The following is an 18,357-nucleotide window of genomic DNA, read 5'->3' on the forward strand; positions in this document are numbered from 1 at the left end:
GACCATGTATGAGTGCTGTTCACAAGTTTGGGGAGGGTCTTAAATAGTCAGAAAAGGCTGGAAAAAGAGATAATTAATCCAAACATGTGAAGCTCATTGTTCTTTGTGCCTGAAATACTTCTTAATACTTTAGGGGAACCAAACAGAATTCTGGTGGTTTGAGGGGTTGAATAATAAATGACCCTCTGAATAAACTTTTCACAATTTAAAAAAAAATTAAACAAAGAAATAACATTCTTTTTTACTGCAGTGCATTTCACACTTCCAGGCTGATCTACAGTCCAAATGTCACAATGCCAAGTTAATTCCGAATGTGTAAATCTGCAGGGGGTTGAATACTACTTGTAGGCACTGTATATATATATTTTATACATGTCATAGAGACACATTTATATATATATTTCTAATTCATACAGTTCTTCATTGCAGAATAGCCGCTGAAACATTTGCCGGCTTTTGTATAACATTCTCCTGCCCCACATGAAATGACACATGGTTTACATATAGTTAACCATTTCATTTCATGTTTTTTTTTTATGTCTATCACTATTAATTATATGAGGGTTTGTGGGTAAAATTTTGGAGTTGTAGGGGTTCATTTAAGGGGTTAATTCGTTGTATTAAATTACGGGGACTCCCTGCAGCCTAAGGGTACCGTTACACCTAGCGATGCACCAGCGATCCCGACTAGCGATATGACGCGGTCAGGATCGCTGGTACATCGCTAGGTGGTCGCTAGTGAGCTGCCAAACAGGCAGATCTCACCAGCGACATTGCTGGGGACGGGGGTCACTACTTACCTGTCAGACGAGGCGATCCTGCGTCCTCCCGCCCAGCTCCACCTGTCGCTCGTCGTCACAGCAGGAAGCGCCGCAGGAAGTGGCCGACGAGGAATGGTCCAGGAGCTTCTCGCGCGATCAGCGATAACCAGCGGGGGAGCCGGTCGGAGGTAAGTATCAGACATAGCGATATCGCTAGCAATATCGCTATAACGTCACAAAATCGGTGACTTTACAGCGATATTGCTAGCGATATCGCAGTGTGTAACGGGGGCTTCAGTGACGTCAGCAGGAGTCCCAGCAATTTAATACAACGAATTAACCCCTTAAATGAACCCCTACAACTCCAAAATTTTACCCACATACCCTCGTATAACTAATAGTGATAGACATAAAAAAAAAAACAACCATGAAATGAAATGGTTAACTATATGTAAACCATGTGTCATTTCATGTCGGGCTGAAGAATGATTATACAAAAGCCGGCAAATGTTTCAGCGGCCATTCTGCAATGAAGAACTGTATGAATTAGAAATACAGTGGGGCAAAAAAGTATTTGGTCAGTCAGCAATAGTGCAAGTTCCACCACTTAAAAAGATGAGAGGCGTCTGTAATTTACATCATAGGTAGACCTCAACTATGGGAGACAAACTGAGAAAAAAAAATCCAGAAAATCACATTGTCTGGTTTTTTTTTCATTTTATTTGCATATTATGGTGGAAAATAAGTATTTGGTCAGAAACAAAATTTCATCTCAATACTTTGTGATATATCCTTTGTTGGCAATGACAGAGGTCAAACGTTTTCTGTAAGTCTTCACAAGGTTGCCACACACTGTTGTTGGTATGTTGGCCCATTCCTCCATGCAGATCTCCTCTAGAGCAGTGATGTTTTTGGCTTTTCGCTTGGCAACACGGACTTTCAACTCCCTCCAAAGGTTTTCTATAGGGTTGAGATCTGGAGACTGGCTAGGCCACTCCAGGACCTTGAAATGCTTCTTACGAAGCCACTCCTTCGTTGCCCTGGCGGTGTGCTTTGGATCATTGTCATGTTGAAAGACCCAGCCACGTTTCATATTCAATGCCCTTGCTGATGGAAGGAGGTTTGCACTCAAAATCTCACGATACATGGCCCCATTCATTCTTTCATGTACCCGGATCAGTCGTCCTGACCCCTTTGCAGAGAAACAGCCCCAAAGCATGATGTTTCCACCACCATGCTTTACAGTAGGTATGGTGTTTGATGGATGCAACTCAGTATTCTTTTTCCTCCAAACACGACAAGTTGTGTTTCTACCAAACAGTTCCAGTTTGGTTTCATCAGACCATAGGACATTCTCCCCAAACTCCTCTGGATCATCCAAATGCTCTCTAGCAAACTTCAGACGGGCCCGGACATGTACAGGCTTAAGCAGTGGGACACGTCTGGCACTGCAGGATCTGAGTCCATGGTGGCGTAGTGTGTTACTTATGGTAGGCCTTGTTACATTGGTCCCAGCTCTCTGCAGTTCATTCACTAGGTCCCCCCGCGTGGTTCTGGGATTTTTGCTCACCGTTCTTGTGATCATTCTGACCCCCACGGGGTGGGATTTTGCGTGGAGCACCAGATCGAGGGAGATTATCAGTGGTCTTGTATGTCTTCCTTTTTCTAATTATTGCTCCCACAGTTGATTTCTTCACTCCAAGCTGGTTGGCTATTGCAGATACAGTCTTCCCAGCCTGGTGCAGGGCTACAATTTTGTTTCTGGTGTCCTTTGACAGCTCTTTGGTCTTCATCATAGTGGAGTTTGGAGTCAGACTGTTTGAGGGTGTGCACAGGTGTCTTTTTATACTGATAAGTTTAAACAGGTGCCATTACTACAGGTAATGAGTGGAGGAAAGAGGAGACTCTTAAAGAAGAAGTTACAGGTCTGTGAGAGCCAGAAATCTTGATTGCTTGTTTCTGACCAAATACTTATTTTCCACCATAATATGCAAATAAAATGAAAAAAAAACAGACAATGTGATTTTCTGGATTTTTTTTTTCTCAGTTTGTCTCCCATAGTTGAGGTCTACCTATGATGTAAATTACAGACGCCTCTCATCTTTTTAAGTGGTGGAACTTGCACTATTGCTGACTGACTAAATACTTTTTTGCCCCACTGTATATATATAAATGTGTCTCTATGACATGTATAATATATATATATATATATATATATATATATATATATATATATATATATATATATGTGTGTCTAGATCTATTAATTCGTTTCTTTATTTAACCGGTCACTGTGATATTACTGTATTTTTTAAAAAAAATTGGGCATTTGGTGCGATTTTTACCGCAACTCACACATCGGGTCCGTTTGCAATCCAATTTTTTCTCGCCCCCATTGACTTGCATTGTCGAATCCAATCCGAAAATCGGTGACAATCGCAGCATGCTGCGATTGTCTCGGTCCGAGGATCGGATCCGATCAAAAATCACATGATGTGAGCTGCCCCATAGAATAACATTGGGACGAATGCAATGCGATTTTTTTTATCGCATTGCATTCGTCTGATTTAATCGCCAGTGTGACCCCGGCCTAAGGGTTACATCTCATCTGCGATTTTTTTTCTCAGCTGAAATCAGACTGAGAAAAAAAATCACAGCATGCTGCTATTTGCAACGTTTATTGGACGAGACTCGCCAATGCAAGTGAATGGGTGTGATAAAAAAACCATGTCTTTTGAAAAGCTGGCAATTCAGCAGCCGCATACAGTAAAATCACAGCGTGACCCAAAAGATTAGAATACATTACATACAGTAAATACACATAGGATAGATATAAAGATGTCAATCACATATCTAATTAGTACAGTGCGTGTGCAGCTTACTGTACAGGTATTTAATTAATAAATTATTATTTTTCTGGAAAAAAAAGACATGGGCTGTAGTGTAATTTTCCAAACCAGCTGATGGAAAGTCGATGGTTGGGGGCATATGTTTATAGCCTGGGAAGGGGGCACTACACTACACATGGAGCATCCCAGGCTATTAGTATCAGCTGACCACTGTATAACTATAAAAATGGGGACCCCCCAAAAAATGACGTAGGGTCCCCCTATAATTAATAACCAGCAAAGGCTAGACAGACATCTGTGGGCTGATATTAATAGCCTAGGAAGGGGTCATAGATATTACCCCCCAAGGCTAAAGACATCAGCTCTCCGCTGCCCCAGAAAAGGCGCATCTATTAGCATAGCCATTTTAAGCTGGCAATTCAGCAGTCGAGTACAGTACAATCACAGCATTATTACAGGCATGTACCTTCGAGACTTTGCACCCAGTTATTTATACAAGATGCTGTTCTTTGCTTCTTTTTTCTATCTATCTATTTATCTATCTATGTGTATTGAAGAATATTTCCTTTGAAAACTATGTGTAAATGACATGGAGAATTGTGGACAGCAATCGCAAGGCATTCAGATCTAAACCGAATGCTAGGTGTGAAAAATCGGATTCTACTCACATGAAAATCGCATGTCACTTGATTGACACTAGTCCTACTTTTCTGGACCAAAATCGTAACTTTTTTCACTGTGATGGGTACGAGCCCTTTAGGCTCTTCACTAATTGCAGTAGGAAGAGAAATGTTTGTTACAGCTCCTTCCTTGATAGAACTCAACACTTTATCAGTGGAGGTCCCAGTGTGGATCTTTCACCATGATGTAAATCAGAACCTTGCGAAGAGTGTGATCCTTCTTCAAACTTTTAGAGATGCAGATACACACATATAATTAGCCCAACTTCATCATTCTGAGCATGTCATGGCAAATATTTCCCATGTGGATAATTGAAATGATCGCATCACAAGCAATTACATAGCAAATAAAATTGTTTGGATAGCAAGTGTGCAAAGTCTGTGACTAACTATGGTGCCTGGACTAGATCCAAGGCGAACCATGACCCATTTTTTTCAGTGATGAGAGGATCTTTGAATTTGTATTAATAAAATCATCTTCAGCTCGCAGAGTATAACAAGTGGAAATATTACTAGGCTTATAGTATACATAACCTTACTTGTAACTTATGTCTTCCTGAGATATGCAGTGTACGATCCTTTTTAATGAATTTAAAGGTGAATTGCCACCAAAGTTTTTCTGTCTAATCTGAGGGAAGCATAATGTAGAGACAGAGACCCTGTCCAGCACTTAAGTACTTGGCTTCTTAAGGCCCTGTCTCACATAGCGAGATCGCTAGCGAGATCGCTGAAGCATCACCGATTTTGTGACGCAACAGCGACCTCGCCAGCGATCTCGTTACGTGTGACACTTAGCAGCGACCAGGCCCCTGCTGTGGTGTCGCTAAGGCTAGTTTCACACTAGCGTTTATGAGCGCAGCGGTGGCCGTGCGCAGGCCGTCGCTGCGCTCATAAACGCTAGTGTGAAACTAGCCTAATCGTGCTCGAATGTCCTGGGCCATTTTTTGATCGCTGGTGTCCCGCTGGCCAGCATGCATTGCTGTGTTTGACACCGACGAGCGACCTCGTTAGTGAATCAGAAATCATGGACGCAGGCATGAGTCGTCAGAATAGCTGCTGTGTGACAAGGTCCCAACGACTGCCGATGTCGTTATACGGATCGCTGGATCGTTGCTGCGTCGTTGGGTAAATCTGACCGTTTGACAGCTCACTAGCGACCATTTAGCAACGCACCAGCGATCCTTACCAGGTCGCATCATTGTCAGGATTGCTGTTGCGTCGCTAAGTGTAACGGTACCCTTACAGTATCTTTGATAAAATCTCAGGCAGCAGGAAATCATCACTACAGGACTACTAAACCTGCTGCCAAGTAGTCTTCTATGTTCATGAGCTCTGTATAACCCCACCCTCCACCACTGATTGGCAGGTTACAGTGTACACTGTACATGGGCAGGAAGCTGCCAATCAGTAGTGTGGGCGGGGTTATACAGAGCTCAGCATCCAGAAAACTAGTAAATCTGCAGCAGATAAATAGTGACTTCATCAAAATAACAGCAAGCAGCCTAGTATGTGACATATCGCTGAAGTCGGGATATCTTCCCCTACATTATGCTGCTCTTATATAGGGTAGCAAAAACCTGTTGACAGATTCCCTTGAAGAAACGTATATACACGGGAGAGGAAGCATAAGATATAACAAGCACAAGTGCTTGAAAAGGTGATTGAATACTAGGAAAATGAGCACATAGAGTCACATTGTGTTACAGCTGAGTAAGAGACATCTATGCGAAACGCGCGTTGGGATATGGGGCTGCAGTCCAGGCAGGATCTCTCACCAAATGGGTAATTAAACCTTTTATTAGCTATAATTGTGCTACATATATAGCATGCATTAGAAACGCACTTTACACTTCACAATAAACTCCGCATCATAGCGTTTCCGCTAGATTGCTCTCTTACCATAATCTGGTATAATATAATAAATGGTATTATCGGACATAAGAATGCTAATTGATTCTGGTGTCTCTTTTGTAGTTTGATAAAAGTGATTGGTGGTTCGCATTATCATTATATAATCCTGACCAGGCCTCCGGCCACTCGTCTTTCGTTTCACCTATGGATCAAAACCTCTTTGCACCCAGAGAAATTTTTATAATGTATAGGTTTATTATCTGTGACTTTTTGGAATAATAAAATCTTTATAATTTTTGTATATCATGACTCAGGTTGTCCTTTAAAAATAATTTATTAGGAGTCTTTAACTAGATGGGTACAGTGCTATCTTGGAACTGGTATTTTTTCTCTTTATTGTAAACTGGACTATTGTTGTTTTTTAGGATAATCATATAGAAGATCAGTCTTCGGAACCAGAAATTATAAATTCTGTTTAATTATATAAACTTCTAAAATAAAATTTGCTGACAACCGATATGGCCATCAATACAGGTTTATTGGGTCGTTTTTAAGCTGTCTCAGACTCCCGAATGGCAAAACTGTCTTTTTACAGCTAGATAGCATCGGAGAACAAACGTCTGACTACCAGCCAGATTTGAGGTTTCAAAGACGCTAGGAAATCAGAGAACCTAGAACCCAGATAAGGTCATAGAAGCACAGTGATATACAGACAAGAAGAAAGAGAAGATGAGCAGGGAGCAGAGGTTTCTCGGCTACATTTACATTTCTGTCATTGATGAACTCACAGCAGCTTCCTGTAGGCCCTCTCCTGATACGTCTGGTTGCAGACATAGGTGACGTAGACACCAAAGTGAATTTCTGCATGCTTGAAGACAATGTCACAAACGTCGGAAATCACCAAGTTCTCTTCAAATCTCTGCTCCAGATCCAGAAGGAACCTAGAAACACAGGTATGAAAGCTGTTACCAAAGCAGAGGCCATGATAACTCAACATGCCCTGCCACATATGTGATCCTGGAAACGTCTAAAAACTCTCTCTGGAAACATCCAGTATAGCTGTACATGTATTAAAAAAGGTTGACCAAAAATGGATCAACCTATTTTTTTTTTTCAACTAATAGTGCGACACTTGTTTGTCGGCTGTGTTTGGTACTGCAGTACATCCCACCAATTCGAGTGCATATATCTGAGCTGCAATGCCAGACAAACTCCATGGACAAGAGTGGCCCTGGTTCTAAGAAAAACAGTATGGACCCAATTCATCAAAGCTCTTACACCAAAATTGTAGAGTAAAAAGCTACAAAATTTTGCAACTTATGGCATTCTTACGCCAATATTGACCAGTTTCAACAAAAAGGGTGGGGCTGGAACAGAACAGGGGTGCAGAAAACCCCCTTTGTCCAAACCATGATGCGTTCTTTAAAAGGCTTATCCACTACTTGGACATCCCCTCCTGAATCACTATTTTTATTCCTTGTAAAATAATAACACTTGTATTCACCTCTGGTATCAGCATAGAACCAGTGGTGTTGGCACTGGCTCTCCCGGGGATTGCGTCACATTATTATGTCACACAATCCCTGTGGCCAATTAGGGCTGACTTCACTCTCCCCTCCTTTGGATAAATCACATACATTCAGAGGAAGTGAGAGCCAGCGCTGATTGGCCACAGGGATCACGTGACATAATGTCAGATGATCCCTGTGAGAGCCAGTCCCAGTGCCAGAATTGTGGCATAAAATCTTTGATGAATTAGGGCCTATATCTTTTTTTTCTAAATCTTAAAATATTTTTAAGATTTTTTCCCATTTGACAGAAGGAGGTCTTTTGTAGCTGTGTACCTTTCACTAGTGGACAGGACTTCAAGTACATTGGAGAATATGAAGTGCATTTCTGAAGAGTGTATGGTGGCTTTCAGTCTGTCGCTCTCCATGAAGTGAGAAACCAGAAGGCTCAGGCTCTTGTAGTAAGATGCTTCTGAAGTCACCAGTTCAAACATTGCCTAAATATCAGAAAGAAATGTGCATGATGCATTAGGTAGCAGTAACATCCACTTTGGAATAAAGGGGAAAACACAGTCTGACACTTTTGCATGTAATATGCCGGAAAACATTTATCTCTATTCAATCATCTGTTTAGTTAGTTGGTGCTCTGCTTATGTATTCATAATGAGGACTGCTGACAGGTCACTGGAGCAAAGTACTGCAGTGCGCAGGTGCTGGGCCTCTATGACTTTTACCGGCGCCTGCGCACTGCAGTACTTTCCTCTGCCCACAACAGGACAGATAAGTACACCTGCGCAGGAGCATGATGCCGGGGAGCCATGAAGCAAGCAGGAGGGTGGCATCGCAAAAAGATGGGAGACACCGGACCAAGATCTGCGACACCCATTGGACCGGACTGCCCCCGGGTGAGTATAATAAAGGTTATTTTTCTTCTCTTGCAGGTCAGATTGGGGGCAGTATTCTAGGATGCTGTACAGAAGCCCTGAAAGGTGGTGACCGTATCTTATATCGGCCAAACCTGGTGACAGGTTCGCTTTAAGTGCTTTATCAGAATCATGTACCACAGTATTGGACAATGGATATCCAGCTACTTCTCTGAACTAGATCTACCCGGCCAATGTTTTCTGACCATTCTAGAGTTTGTTTTTTTTATAGATTTTCAGCACCTTTTTCGAGCAAATATTCTATAGCAATCTTACCTCTTGAAGCTTTATTTCTTGGGGTTGCAATACAGATAACACGCAGCTATTCTTGATTTCTGGAAGATCTTGCCATAGGTTGAATCCAGAGCAAGTGTTTTGGAGGCGGCTGAAGGTTGAGTTAGACCTTGTATGCTCGGTGGGAGGTGATGACTCTTCTTCTGGGGATTTGGGACTATCTGGTGTTTTAGGACTTTGTACATAAATGTCCTGAAGTCTTCGAGCTTCAATCTCATTTTGTGTAGATTTATCTCTGTATTCCTGGTACAGGAACTCTCCAGAAGAAAAACAATAACAATTAGTATCAAAATCATATTGAATTCTATGCAAATATAATTCACACTTCACAGATTTATGAGAGATAACACAGACAGTCTTATATTGTGCATGAATAAGCACCTGTGGTGGATTGTAGCCACCTTAATAACAAATCAATCCAATATGTTGAAGTATAACATGCCCTACAATTAAAAATTAAATGGACAACCCCTTTTAATTAGGCTGAATATATCAGATTTGCATTAAGAAGGATTTAATATGGAATCTTTTTACCTTCATCCTTGAAGGGGCATTGTTTAATAGCTGGTAGTTATGTGTGTGTGTATATATTTATACTGTATGTATATATATATGTGGCGCCCCTGAGGGTTCAGTCGCCACAGAGGTACTGCACCTCCTCCTGAGGTGTGGTACCCCACCATCCAGGTAAGGTGGAGACACCTGACCACGCTCCAACACCTGCATCCCAAACAACATAGTAGTGTAGCAAAGCACCCTTTGGTAGCTCCCTGCTTGGAACACGAAGCGTGCTGGGAGGCGGGTGGAGTTTAGCTTGTACTAAAGAGCGGGAAGAGGATAGGATTTAGTCAGTTAGTCACAGGAGTCTGACGAGGTTAGTCTGTGAAAGGAGATCCCCTGAGTGGGATGGAGGAAGGAAGTGCTGCAGCCGACCTGAGTGATCTGGGTCCTCTGGCACAAGAAAGGAACATTGATAGAAAGCCTGACTCTCCATAAGACAGAAAGGATTAGTACGGAACCTGAGGAGAATAAGAGAACCAAGGACCAGGGTTAGAGGAGAACCCTTCCCAAGTTCTAAGCGCAAGGCCGGGGTCTGGTCCCCGAGATTGTATGGATACTAATGGTCCTGCAGCATACACCGGTGGAATAGAAGTAGTGACCACTCTATTCCCACACAAGACTTGGGGGCACAACATCAACGTGTGTGAGCCGGGACTAGGTAGAAGGAGTCCCCGAAGTAGGCTACAGCTGTCTGCCGTACAAGTAGAGTTCTTAGGAACATCTGACAGGAGGAACTCCAGTGTAACTCAGTACTGTGAGTACTTCACTCAAAGGTGCTAAGAGGGAGACGTTCAGAAAAGGCATATATGTTGGCGGAGTGTTGGAAAGGAGTACTTCATCTAGCCTGGAAGTTGGCTGAGCTCCTGACCCGGAAGACACGTCACGGAGGCGGGCACCTGTACCACAACAGACTGTGAGTAAAGCTTTGGAACTACATGCCCTGGTGTCCTCCACTTATTCCTGCGTCAACCTGCCCGGCACTGCTACAGCTCTCCTGCGCCTGACACTACACCATCTAAGTGTCACTTCACCTACACTGCCCTGGGACTACAGCCCTGCCTGTGGAGGGCTATAACATCATTGCTGCACTACATCATCTGTCCCAGAGGATCTGTCTGCAGCGTCGGCTTAACATTTGCCGAACACCACAGGTGGCGTCACGAATCACTTATAGACTTTCACTACCATAAGCACACTGAAACAACCCTGTTTGCAATGGAGCCCCATGGCCACGGACCGGGTCACTGCTGCCGTGACAACTCCCGTTGAGAAGATCAACCGGCCCGGTACCGAGTACCCCACGGCCCTGGCGAGTGAGGGCGCTCCATATATATAACTTCTCGCACTTAAAATGATGAGAGAGGCCTGTAATTGACATCACAGATAGACCACAACTATGAGAGACAAAATGAGAATACAAATCCAGAAAATCACCTTGTCTGATTTAGCACAATTGGTGACTGAATAAATATTTTTTTTATAATTGATTTTTTGCTTTTTGCTCATTCTCATTGCCACAGATTCAAAAAATACAGCCCCACGCCAGCCCAGTGGCCTTTACTATCATTTTTGAGAGAATGGATCATTGTAATTAGCTCATTGATACTGGCATAGTCTAGTAATAGGAGGTCACCGATGTAACAAGTGTCAGTTTTAGAAATTTCTTACCACTATAGCGCAGTGGTATCCACGCTGTGCAGTGATGAGGCAATGACCCAGCAAAGTTCGAAGCAAAAACGTGTTTAATGTCACGCTCACACAGTGCACAGCACACGATATCCTCCGGATCGCAGCCGGGAAAGTACGACAGTCCATAAGTGCGTTCGGTTGCTGAGGGCGACTGCACCATAGTATCACACTGCAGGATGCCAGTAGTTCGCTCTGCTGGGCTTTGTGTTTACTCACACAGGCTGAGCTTTTGCAAAGCCGTCTGCGCTGCTTGCAGCAAACCGCACACTGACGCACCCAAGCCCCTGCTGCAGGGTTTTTTACAAAGGAATCTGTGGCCACATGAAAAACCCGGGGCCGGGGAGGAAACGGACTGCCCTGCTGCCATCCTGTAGTCCGTTTCAAAAATAAAAGCCCAGAACAGGTTTTCTTAAATCTGCCTTGGACACATAGCATGCACAAGACCAATACTCCCTTTTATTTTGCATTGCAACCACAGCTATGCCTGTGACACCAATGCATTCTCACGGCCTTTATATACTTCTTTGCACATCATGGGGGACACATAGCGACCCTTGCTTATAACACCAGGTCACTGCCTCACACCACATAAATATTCCATCATTCACAGTGAGCGGCATTTTAGAAAACTGGAGAGTTTAGGACTCACAGAAACTCAGCCATGAAGTGGAGACCGTGTTGTTACAGATGGGAATCACTGAGTGCTGAGGAGCATAGTGCATAAAAGCTGTGCTGACTCCACAACAGAGTCCAAATCTCCTCTAGTAGTAACATCAGCACAAAAGACGTGCATCGGGAGCTTCCTGGCAGTGGTTTTCATAGCTGCACAGCTACATGCAAGCCTTACAGCACCAAGCACAATGCTAAGCATTGGATAGAGTGTTGTAAAGCCACCACTGGACTCTGGAGAAGTGGAAACATATTGTATATAATGACGATCACACTTCTCAATCTTGCAATTTAACGTAACAAACAAGTCTGGGTTTAGTAAATGTCAGGAGAATATTACCTGCCTGACTGCATTGGGTCGGCCTAGGTCCCATAGTTCTAATGGAGAGAAATCTTAATCCTTCAGCATACCAAGACTTTTCGGACAATTGTAGCTTCAAACTTTGTGGGAGAAATTGGGGGGAAGGCCCTTTCCTGTTCCCCATGACTGTGTCCCAGTGCATAAAGCATGGTCCATAAAGGTATGGTTGGGGGAGTTTAGTGTGGGAAAACAAGACTGGTCACAGAGTCCGGACCTCAACCATAGCCAACACCTTTGGAATAAACTAGAGTGGAGATTTTTGAGCCTCACACCACTCTGCCCCATAAACACTATGTCTATAGTTCGCAGATCTTTTTAGAAAACCATTGCCAGCCACTGTTTCCAATATTACATTAGCTGTGTATTATAGACGAGAATAAAGGCGGCTGTGGGGGGAGAACACACTGGAGAGAGAGAGCAATGTTCTGCATCACATTAAAGGGAACCTGTCATAAGAAATGTGCCTATTAAACTAAAACCAAAACAAACCTTGATTGTCGCTCATTCACACGCCGAGTGAGATGTCAATCAATGATCAGTACTCATGATTACAGGCTACGTAGCGAGTACAGTCGTGACTCTTCAGTGCTGCCGTCCTGCCCAGGTGACTGGGGCGCACTACGGGAATCAAACTTTATTTTCACCCTTCACCCCAACATTCCTATTTATAGAAGCATATGTATGAAAAGGTTTTTATATGGCACATGAAATTAGTATATTTTTTATGAAAGGTTTCCTTTGAGAACATGAGAGGTGATGAGAGCCCAGCATTAAAGCGTGTTCAGACGAGAGGATTCTACGGAAGTGTGAACGAGTAAAAATCACATTGGCCAATGTAATTTAATAGGTCTGTTCCGATGACAATTTTTTCACAAGGTTCAAGTGTCCATGTGAAAACGATCACAGTATGCTCTAGTCTCTTCCATATCTTGGATGTGACTCACCCATTCAAGTGTTTGTCATGTCCTACAACTTGGGAATCATGCACTATTGTATTGCCATTGCATTGTTGCTGTTACACTGCTATGTAAACAGTTTGCCTTTTAGAAGTTTGTCCTGTTTGTCTCCCTGTAGCCCAGCTCTGATGACAGCAACCCCTCTTTTCTCCCTCCTGTGCCTGTGTTTGTCAGCCATATTCATCTGAGATTCATCTTTATACACCTCAGAATTGTCTTTTTACCTACTGCTACTGCAGCTGTTGCAGCCACTGCTATTGTGCATAATGCAAGAGCTCAGCTTCAAAACAAACCTTCTTCTGGACTCTTCCTACGTGTCTCTGCAGTCGAGTTGAAGCTATCTGATGAAATCACTTTGTGCGAGTACTGGTTCATTCAGACATTCATAGAAATTGTGTCTCAAGAGCCCCATACTTGCAGTCTAGTTGTGCAGTCAGAATACTGTGGGTGCACAAAATTAAAAATCGGGTCCCGCATGGATCGTCAGTGTAGCATCCGATTTTTACCGACACATTGCCATTATAAACTGAGAAAACTATATTTGATCTTGTACATTTTAAACAGTTGATGCACAAATAAGGAAGTCGCATTGGTGTCACTCAGATATCACATAGGTAAAAATAAGGACACATGGATGGCACACAGATGGAAATATGGATGAAAATCATCAGAGTTTCCTGGATGAAAATCGGACAGTTCTTCTGATCCCGGCCTTAAAGTGAAGAGATGGATGTAGGCCCTGAATCATCAAAATGTTTACACCAGAAATCTGGCAAAAAACACTATGAAAAGTCAGAAGGTCACGTAAAAATGTTGTGACTTTTAGTTTTAGCTAGCTTTGCAGTTCCTGACTTGGTCTGGCATGATCTATTCCACAAATCTCACTCCATACTCAGACTAGACTACCTTATGGCGAGGTACATGGAGGCGCACATGACTTTTAAGATGCTCCCGATTCATTAGGAGGCGTGCGACTCTTTAATGAATCAGACACTTCTGACGCAGGTACGCAGGATGCAGTGACGAGTCGCGAGACGGTTTGGTGCTTTTTACAATAACGTTTATAGGCCTAGAGGTAACTATCCTCAGTCACAGCCTGACCAACAAAAAGGGGTAACAAGGGTTGCCCTCGCAGGTGCTCTATACAAGCAAACACAAACGGGGTAGAACACAACTACGTCCGGCAATAGCCGGTCACTATAGGCCCTCGGTATGGCCGACTACGGGTCCTTAATTATATAATTAACTTAGCCATCCAGACGTCCCTCACCGTTCGGGATGGTGGTCTTTCGGCGTAGCAGTCGCTGGGCCCAGTTGCTGAAACGTTGACAAAGCCTTCAAGCCCTCCGGCGCTCTGATGACACTGGAGCAACACAGGCCCCGGCGGAGTCCTTGGACGGATGGGCCGCAGCCCCCGGACTGGGGCAAGCGGCAGCGATGTGGGGTGATGAGGGGCAGGCCACCTGCACAGCTAACAGCTGCGACGGGGAATCCGCGGCAAGCAGAGGCTCGGCCCCTGCCGCGGACCGGAGCGGGACAGTGGTGGCCGCCGACAGTACCGGACTTGCCGCAACCACGGGTGAGGGCAGAGCGGCTGTGGGCGGCGGGAGACAGGCCTCAGCCGTGGGCTGGAGTGAGGCGGCAACGGCCGTTGGTGACCGCGGGCAGGCCGCAGCCGCAGGCAGGAGGAAGGCGGTGGCGGCTGGTCGTCGCGGGTCAGCGGTTCTCGGACAGTCATCTCGGCGCCGTCCCACTGATGTCCAGGGGAAGTATCTCTCCTGTCTCTGGCCTCCTTCTTGGCTCGGGTAAGTCGCTTTGGCTCTCAGTCGCTCCCACGATCTCCTGCTCCTTCTGTCTCGTTCTGCTGACTCACTGTGACTCGCGTTCCCCGCCCCTTTTATATTGTCTCCTCCCCCAGTCCACCTGTCAGTCTCCACGGTCCATCCTTGAACTCTGTCCCCCGGAAACATTTTACCCCGGAACCCAAGTGACGGTCCCCCCTTGGTTCCGACCCGGACACTCGATGGGGACCCTCTCTCCCACACCAACACGCCATCAAGACTGATGTGAACAATGCTGGTCTAGATGACGGAGAGTACAGAAAACAGTCTGCACTGCAGGACTGGGTGGACATTTGAGCATACAATGGTTACAGAACTCCCATAAGTCTACAAGTATAAATACCCCATGAAGATAAATCACAGAATTTAAACCAGCAGGAATTTATAGGCCACAGCTGTAATTTTGCATTAGCCATAAATGGCACGACTGGTTCCCATGTCAACGATTTCTGAGCTATACTTTGCTACTGGTTTGCAGAGGGTGAATACGAGAGCAGACATAATGGCATCGATCAGCATAAACCAACCGAAGCACTTAGCCAATCAAGCTCTGCAAACATCTTAAGATTTAACCAGTCAAAATCCATGTCATTGTTTGCCGTCATTATCATGCTGCGCTCATGTTCAGCGACTGTGGCTGGCAGCTACAGAGGAATAATGCATGGGCTGGAACATTTTGTCTTCGTCTTAGGCTTAATGGGGCATGAATAGCAGAGCTGACACGTCCGCTGTATTTCTGGCTCTGCGTGTTTTTGGCACACAAGTGATTTTCGTCCCCAAAATAAACAGAATGAATGAGACTGAGGAGTAACACGTTACTGGTCGGCCCTAAACATGGGTCATACTGTATCCCCGCACTATGATTATATTTGTAGGCGCCGTCGGCTTATGGGTCAGAGGACAATGCATTTGTTCTCCGTTTTGGATTTGCTTCATTTGTGCAATAATCATTTTTAATGTAGAACGGAACAGTATGCTGCTATAAAAGGAGGCCTCCCAGGCCCCAACATACAGCCTCTCTATTAATCATCTGTATACTAACACGGATTATGCTCAAGGTCTGCCCTAAGGGCCACAAACACATTACATGAAAACCAGACGAATTTGGCGCCACCAACCATCCATCTAACGTGTTTGGTGAGGTCACCATTCCTTTCTGACAGTAGGGGAGAAAGGGATAAAGCTTTTTAAATTAAAAACACCCTCTTCTTGGAGACAATCCACCACCAGAGGTGCCTGACAGTGGCTTATTCACCGTTCCTCTGAAAAAACTCATGCACACTCAGCTGAACTAAAGGGGGTTTTACACATAGCAATATCTCTAGCGGTATCGCTATAACGTCACCGATTTTATGACGTTATAGCGATATCGCTAGCGATATCGCTATGTGTGATACTTACCTCCGACCGGCTCCCCCACTATCCATCGCTGATCGCGTGAGAATGTCCAGCTCCATTTTTCGCCGTCAGCTTCCTGCTGGGCTTCCTGCTGTGATGACGAGCGACGCGTGGAGGCGGGCGGGAGGACGCCAGGATCGCTGTGTGAAAGGTGAGTATCGTGCGCTGTATCGCTGCTGCATCGCTGTGAGATCTTCCTGTGTGGAAGCTCACTAGCGATCATTTAGCGATGCACCAGCGATCCTGACCGGGTCGGATCGCTGGTCGGATCGCTAGTGCATTGCTAAATGTAAAGGGGCCTTAAGTGTGCAATGTGTATAGAGGGAGACGGAGTTGATCTATCACTGACCTCAGAGATATGGGCACCTTTTATCTGGACGTTGACATTGTGCATTAAAGGGGTTGTCCATGGTTTAGATATTGATGTCCTATCTTTGAACAGGTCATAAATATCAGATCTGTGGGGGTCTGCCACCTGCCACCCTCACCAATCAACTGCTTGCACAGAAGCCAGATCAGGAACAGCATAGTTCTGTACACTGCATAGTGGACGTTCTCAGGTACTGCAGCTTGGATCCTATTTGCCTCAAGGTTAGATCATCAGTAGTTTGGACAACCCTTGTTGAAATGATAAGACGATACAGTGTACAAATGAGATGTTATACCGTGATGACTCCGAAGTGGATCCTCTGGGTCATGGCACCCACCTTCCCTGGGCGAGCTGGCCTAGTGAGGACCACCACCTATCCATGGAGTGTCAGGGGCAAGCCCAAGGAGGTAAGATACCATGACTGCAGGAACCACATGGCCGGCTTACCGGAGACAGGAATGAGTGTGTTAGCAGGATGCAGCAGAGACTGAACTGGAGACAGGAGAGTGTAAAGCGTGGTCTCAAGAGTACGCAGGGTATAGGACCCTACAGAGCGTGTACACGGGAGTGCGCTAGATACTGAACTGTGCAAGGCGGGTGTACGAGAGCACGTGTGGCGCGTATGGGCGAGCACGCCCGGGAGCGGTCAAAGCAGGATGTGTGAAAGGAAGCACACCAAAGTAAGGGACAGACAGGGCACAGGGCAGAGCGTAGGTACGGAGCATGGGCCAGGAGGCACGGCAGAGCAAAGCACAGAGACAGGCAAGGACCGAAGCGACCAAGCCAGGAAGCACAGCAATAATCAGGCACCTCCCACAGGGGGAGGTAGCTTGATATAGCACATGATCACCTGGACATCCGGGTCAGGTCCTCCAGGACATAGAGAAGACGAGACCAGAGACAGAGCTGAGAAGAGCACGCGTGCGCACAGGAGCGCAGTGCAACCATGGGACTAGGTGTGAGAGGTGCGTGTGCTCACCAGACTAGTCCCCCGGAGTGAGTGCGGCACTGAAAGAGGTGACGTCGGACACGAGGCCCCGACCCCAGGTGAGAGCGGCGTGACATGAGAATACTGACAGTTGCCTAAATGAGACAAAATAGCCCAGAGAACATAGCTAGATCCAGCACAGCCCGCAGGTTTAGACATCAAGTGTGAGGTCGAGTGAGGGTACAAGTTACAGATCCCCTGGTCATCAGGGCCATAGACACCCCTTTCGATAGTGACCAGTGATGCGCACTGTGCCAATATGTGTTGTACACCCCTAATCCTCACCATACTTCTGCTTTTTTGTATTTTCCTTTTTTTACTTCGCAACTTTATATACCTTATAGATTGTACGCTTGCGAGCATAGCCCTCACTCCTCCTGTAACTGTTGAAATGTGTTAATTGTAAAGTGCTGCAGAATGTGATGGCGCTATAGAAATAAAATTGTTATTATTTTAAAAATAAGTAAAGAAACAAATACACTGTGTTCCAAATTATTATGCAAATGATATTTTTCTATGATTTTCCTAAATAGTCGGTACAAATGACAGTCAGTCTAATAAAAGTCATCACCTGTTAGATTATACATCGAATTTTATTGAAGAAACCTCCCAATGATAACAGTATAATCTCCAAAATGAATAAAAACTCAAATTGCAC

At 44.9% G+C, this 18,357-nt stretch overlaps 1 protein-coding gene across 5 annotated transcripts in view; it reads right to left on the minus strand.

Annotated features, from left to right (window-relative positions):
- Nucleotides 1-18,357, minus strand: part of NGEF (neuronal guanine nucleotide exchange factor) — a 257,073-nt gene that overhangs the window by 60,982 nt on the left and 177,734 nt on the right. For all 5 annotated transcript variants that reach the window (XM_073581245.1, XM_073581246.1, XM_073581247.1 and 2 more), the window contains 3 exons: nt 8,849-9,123; nt 7,986-8,146; nt 6,930-7,082 (listed from right to left, as the gene is read on the minus strand). In XM_073581245.1, coding sequence (XP_073437346.1) covers nt 6,930-7,082; nt 7,986-8,146; nt 8,849-9,123 — 589 coding nt within the window. The remainder of the gene's footprint in view (nt 1-6,929; nt 7,083-7,985; nt 8,147-8,848; nt 9,124-18,357) is intronic.

Source organism: Dendrobates tinctorius, unplaced genomic scaffold (assembly GCF_039654945.1).
Source record: "Dendrobates tinctorius isolate UK_male_01 unplaced genomic scaffold, ASM3965494v1 ptg000069l, whole genome shotgun sequence".
Classification (NCBI taxonomy): Eukaryota; Metazoa; Chordata; class Amphibia; order Anura; family Dendrobatidae; genus Dendrobates; species Dendrobates tinctorius.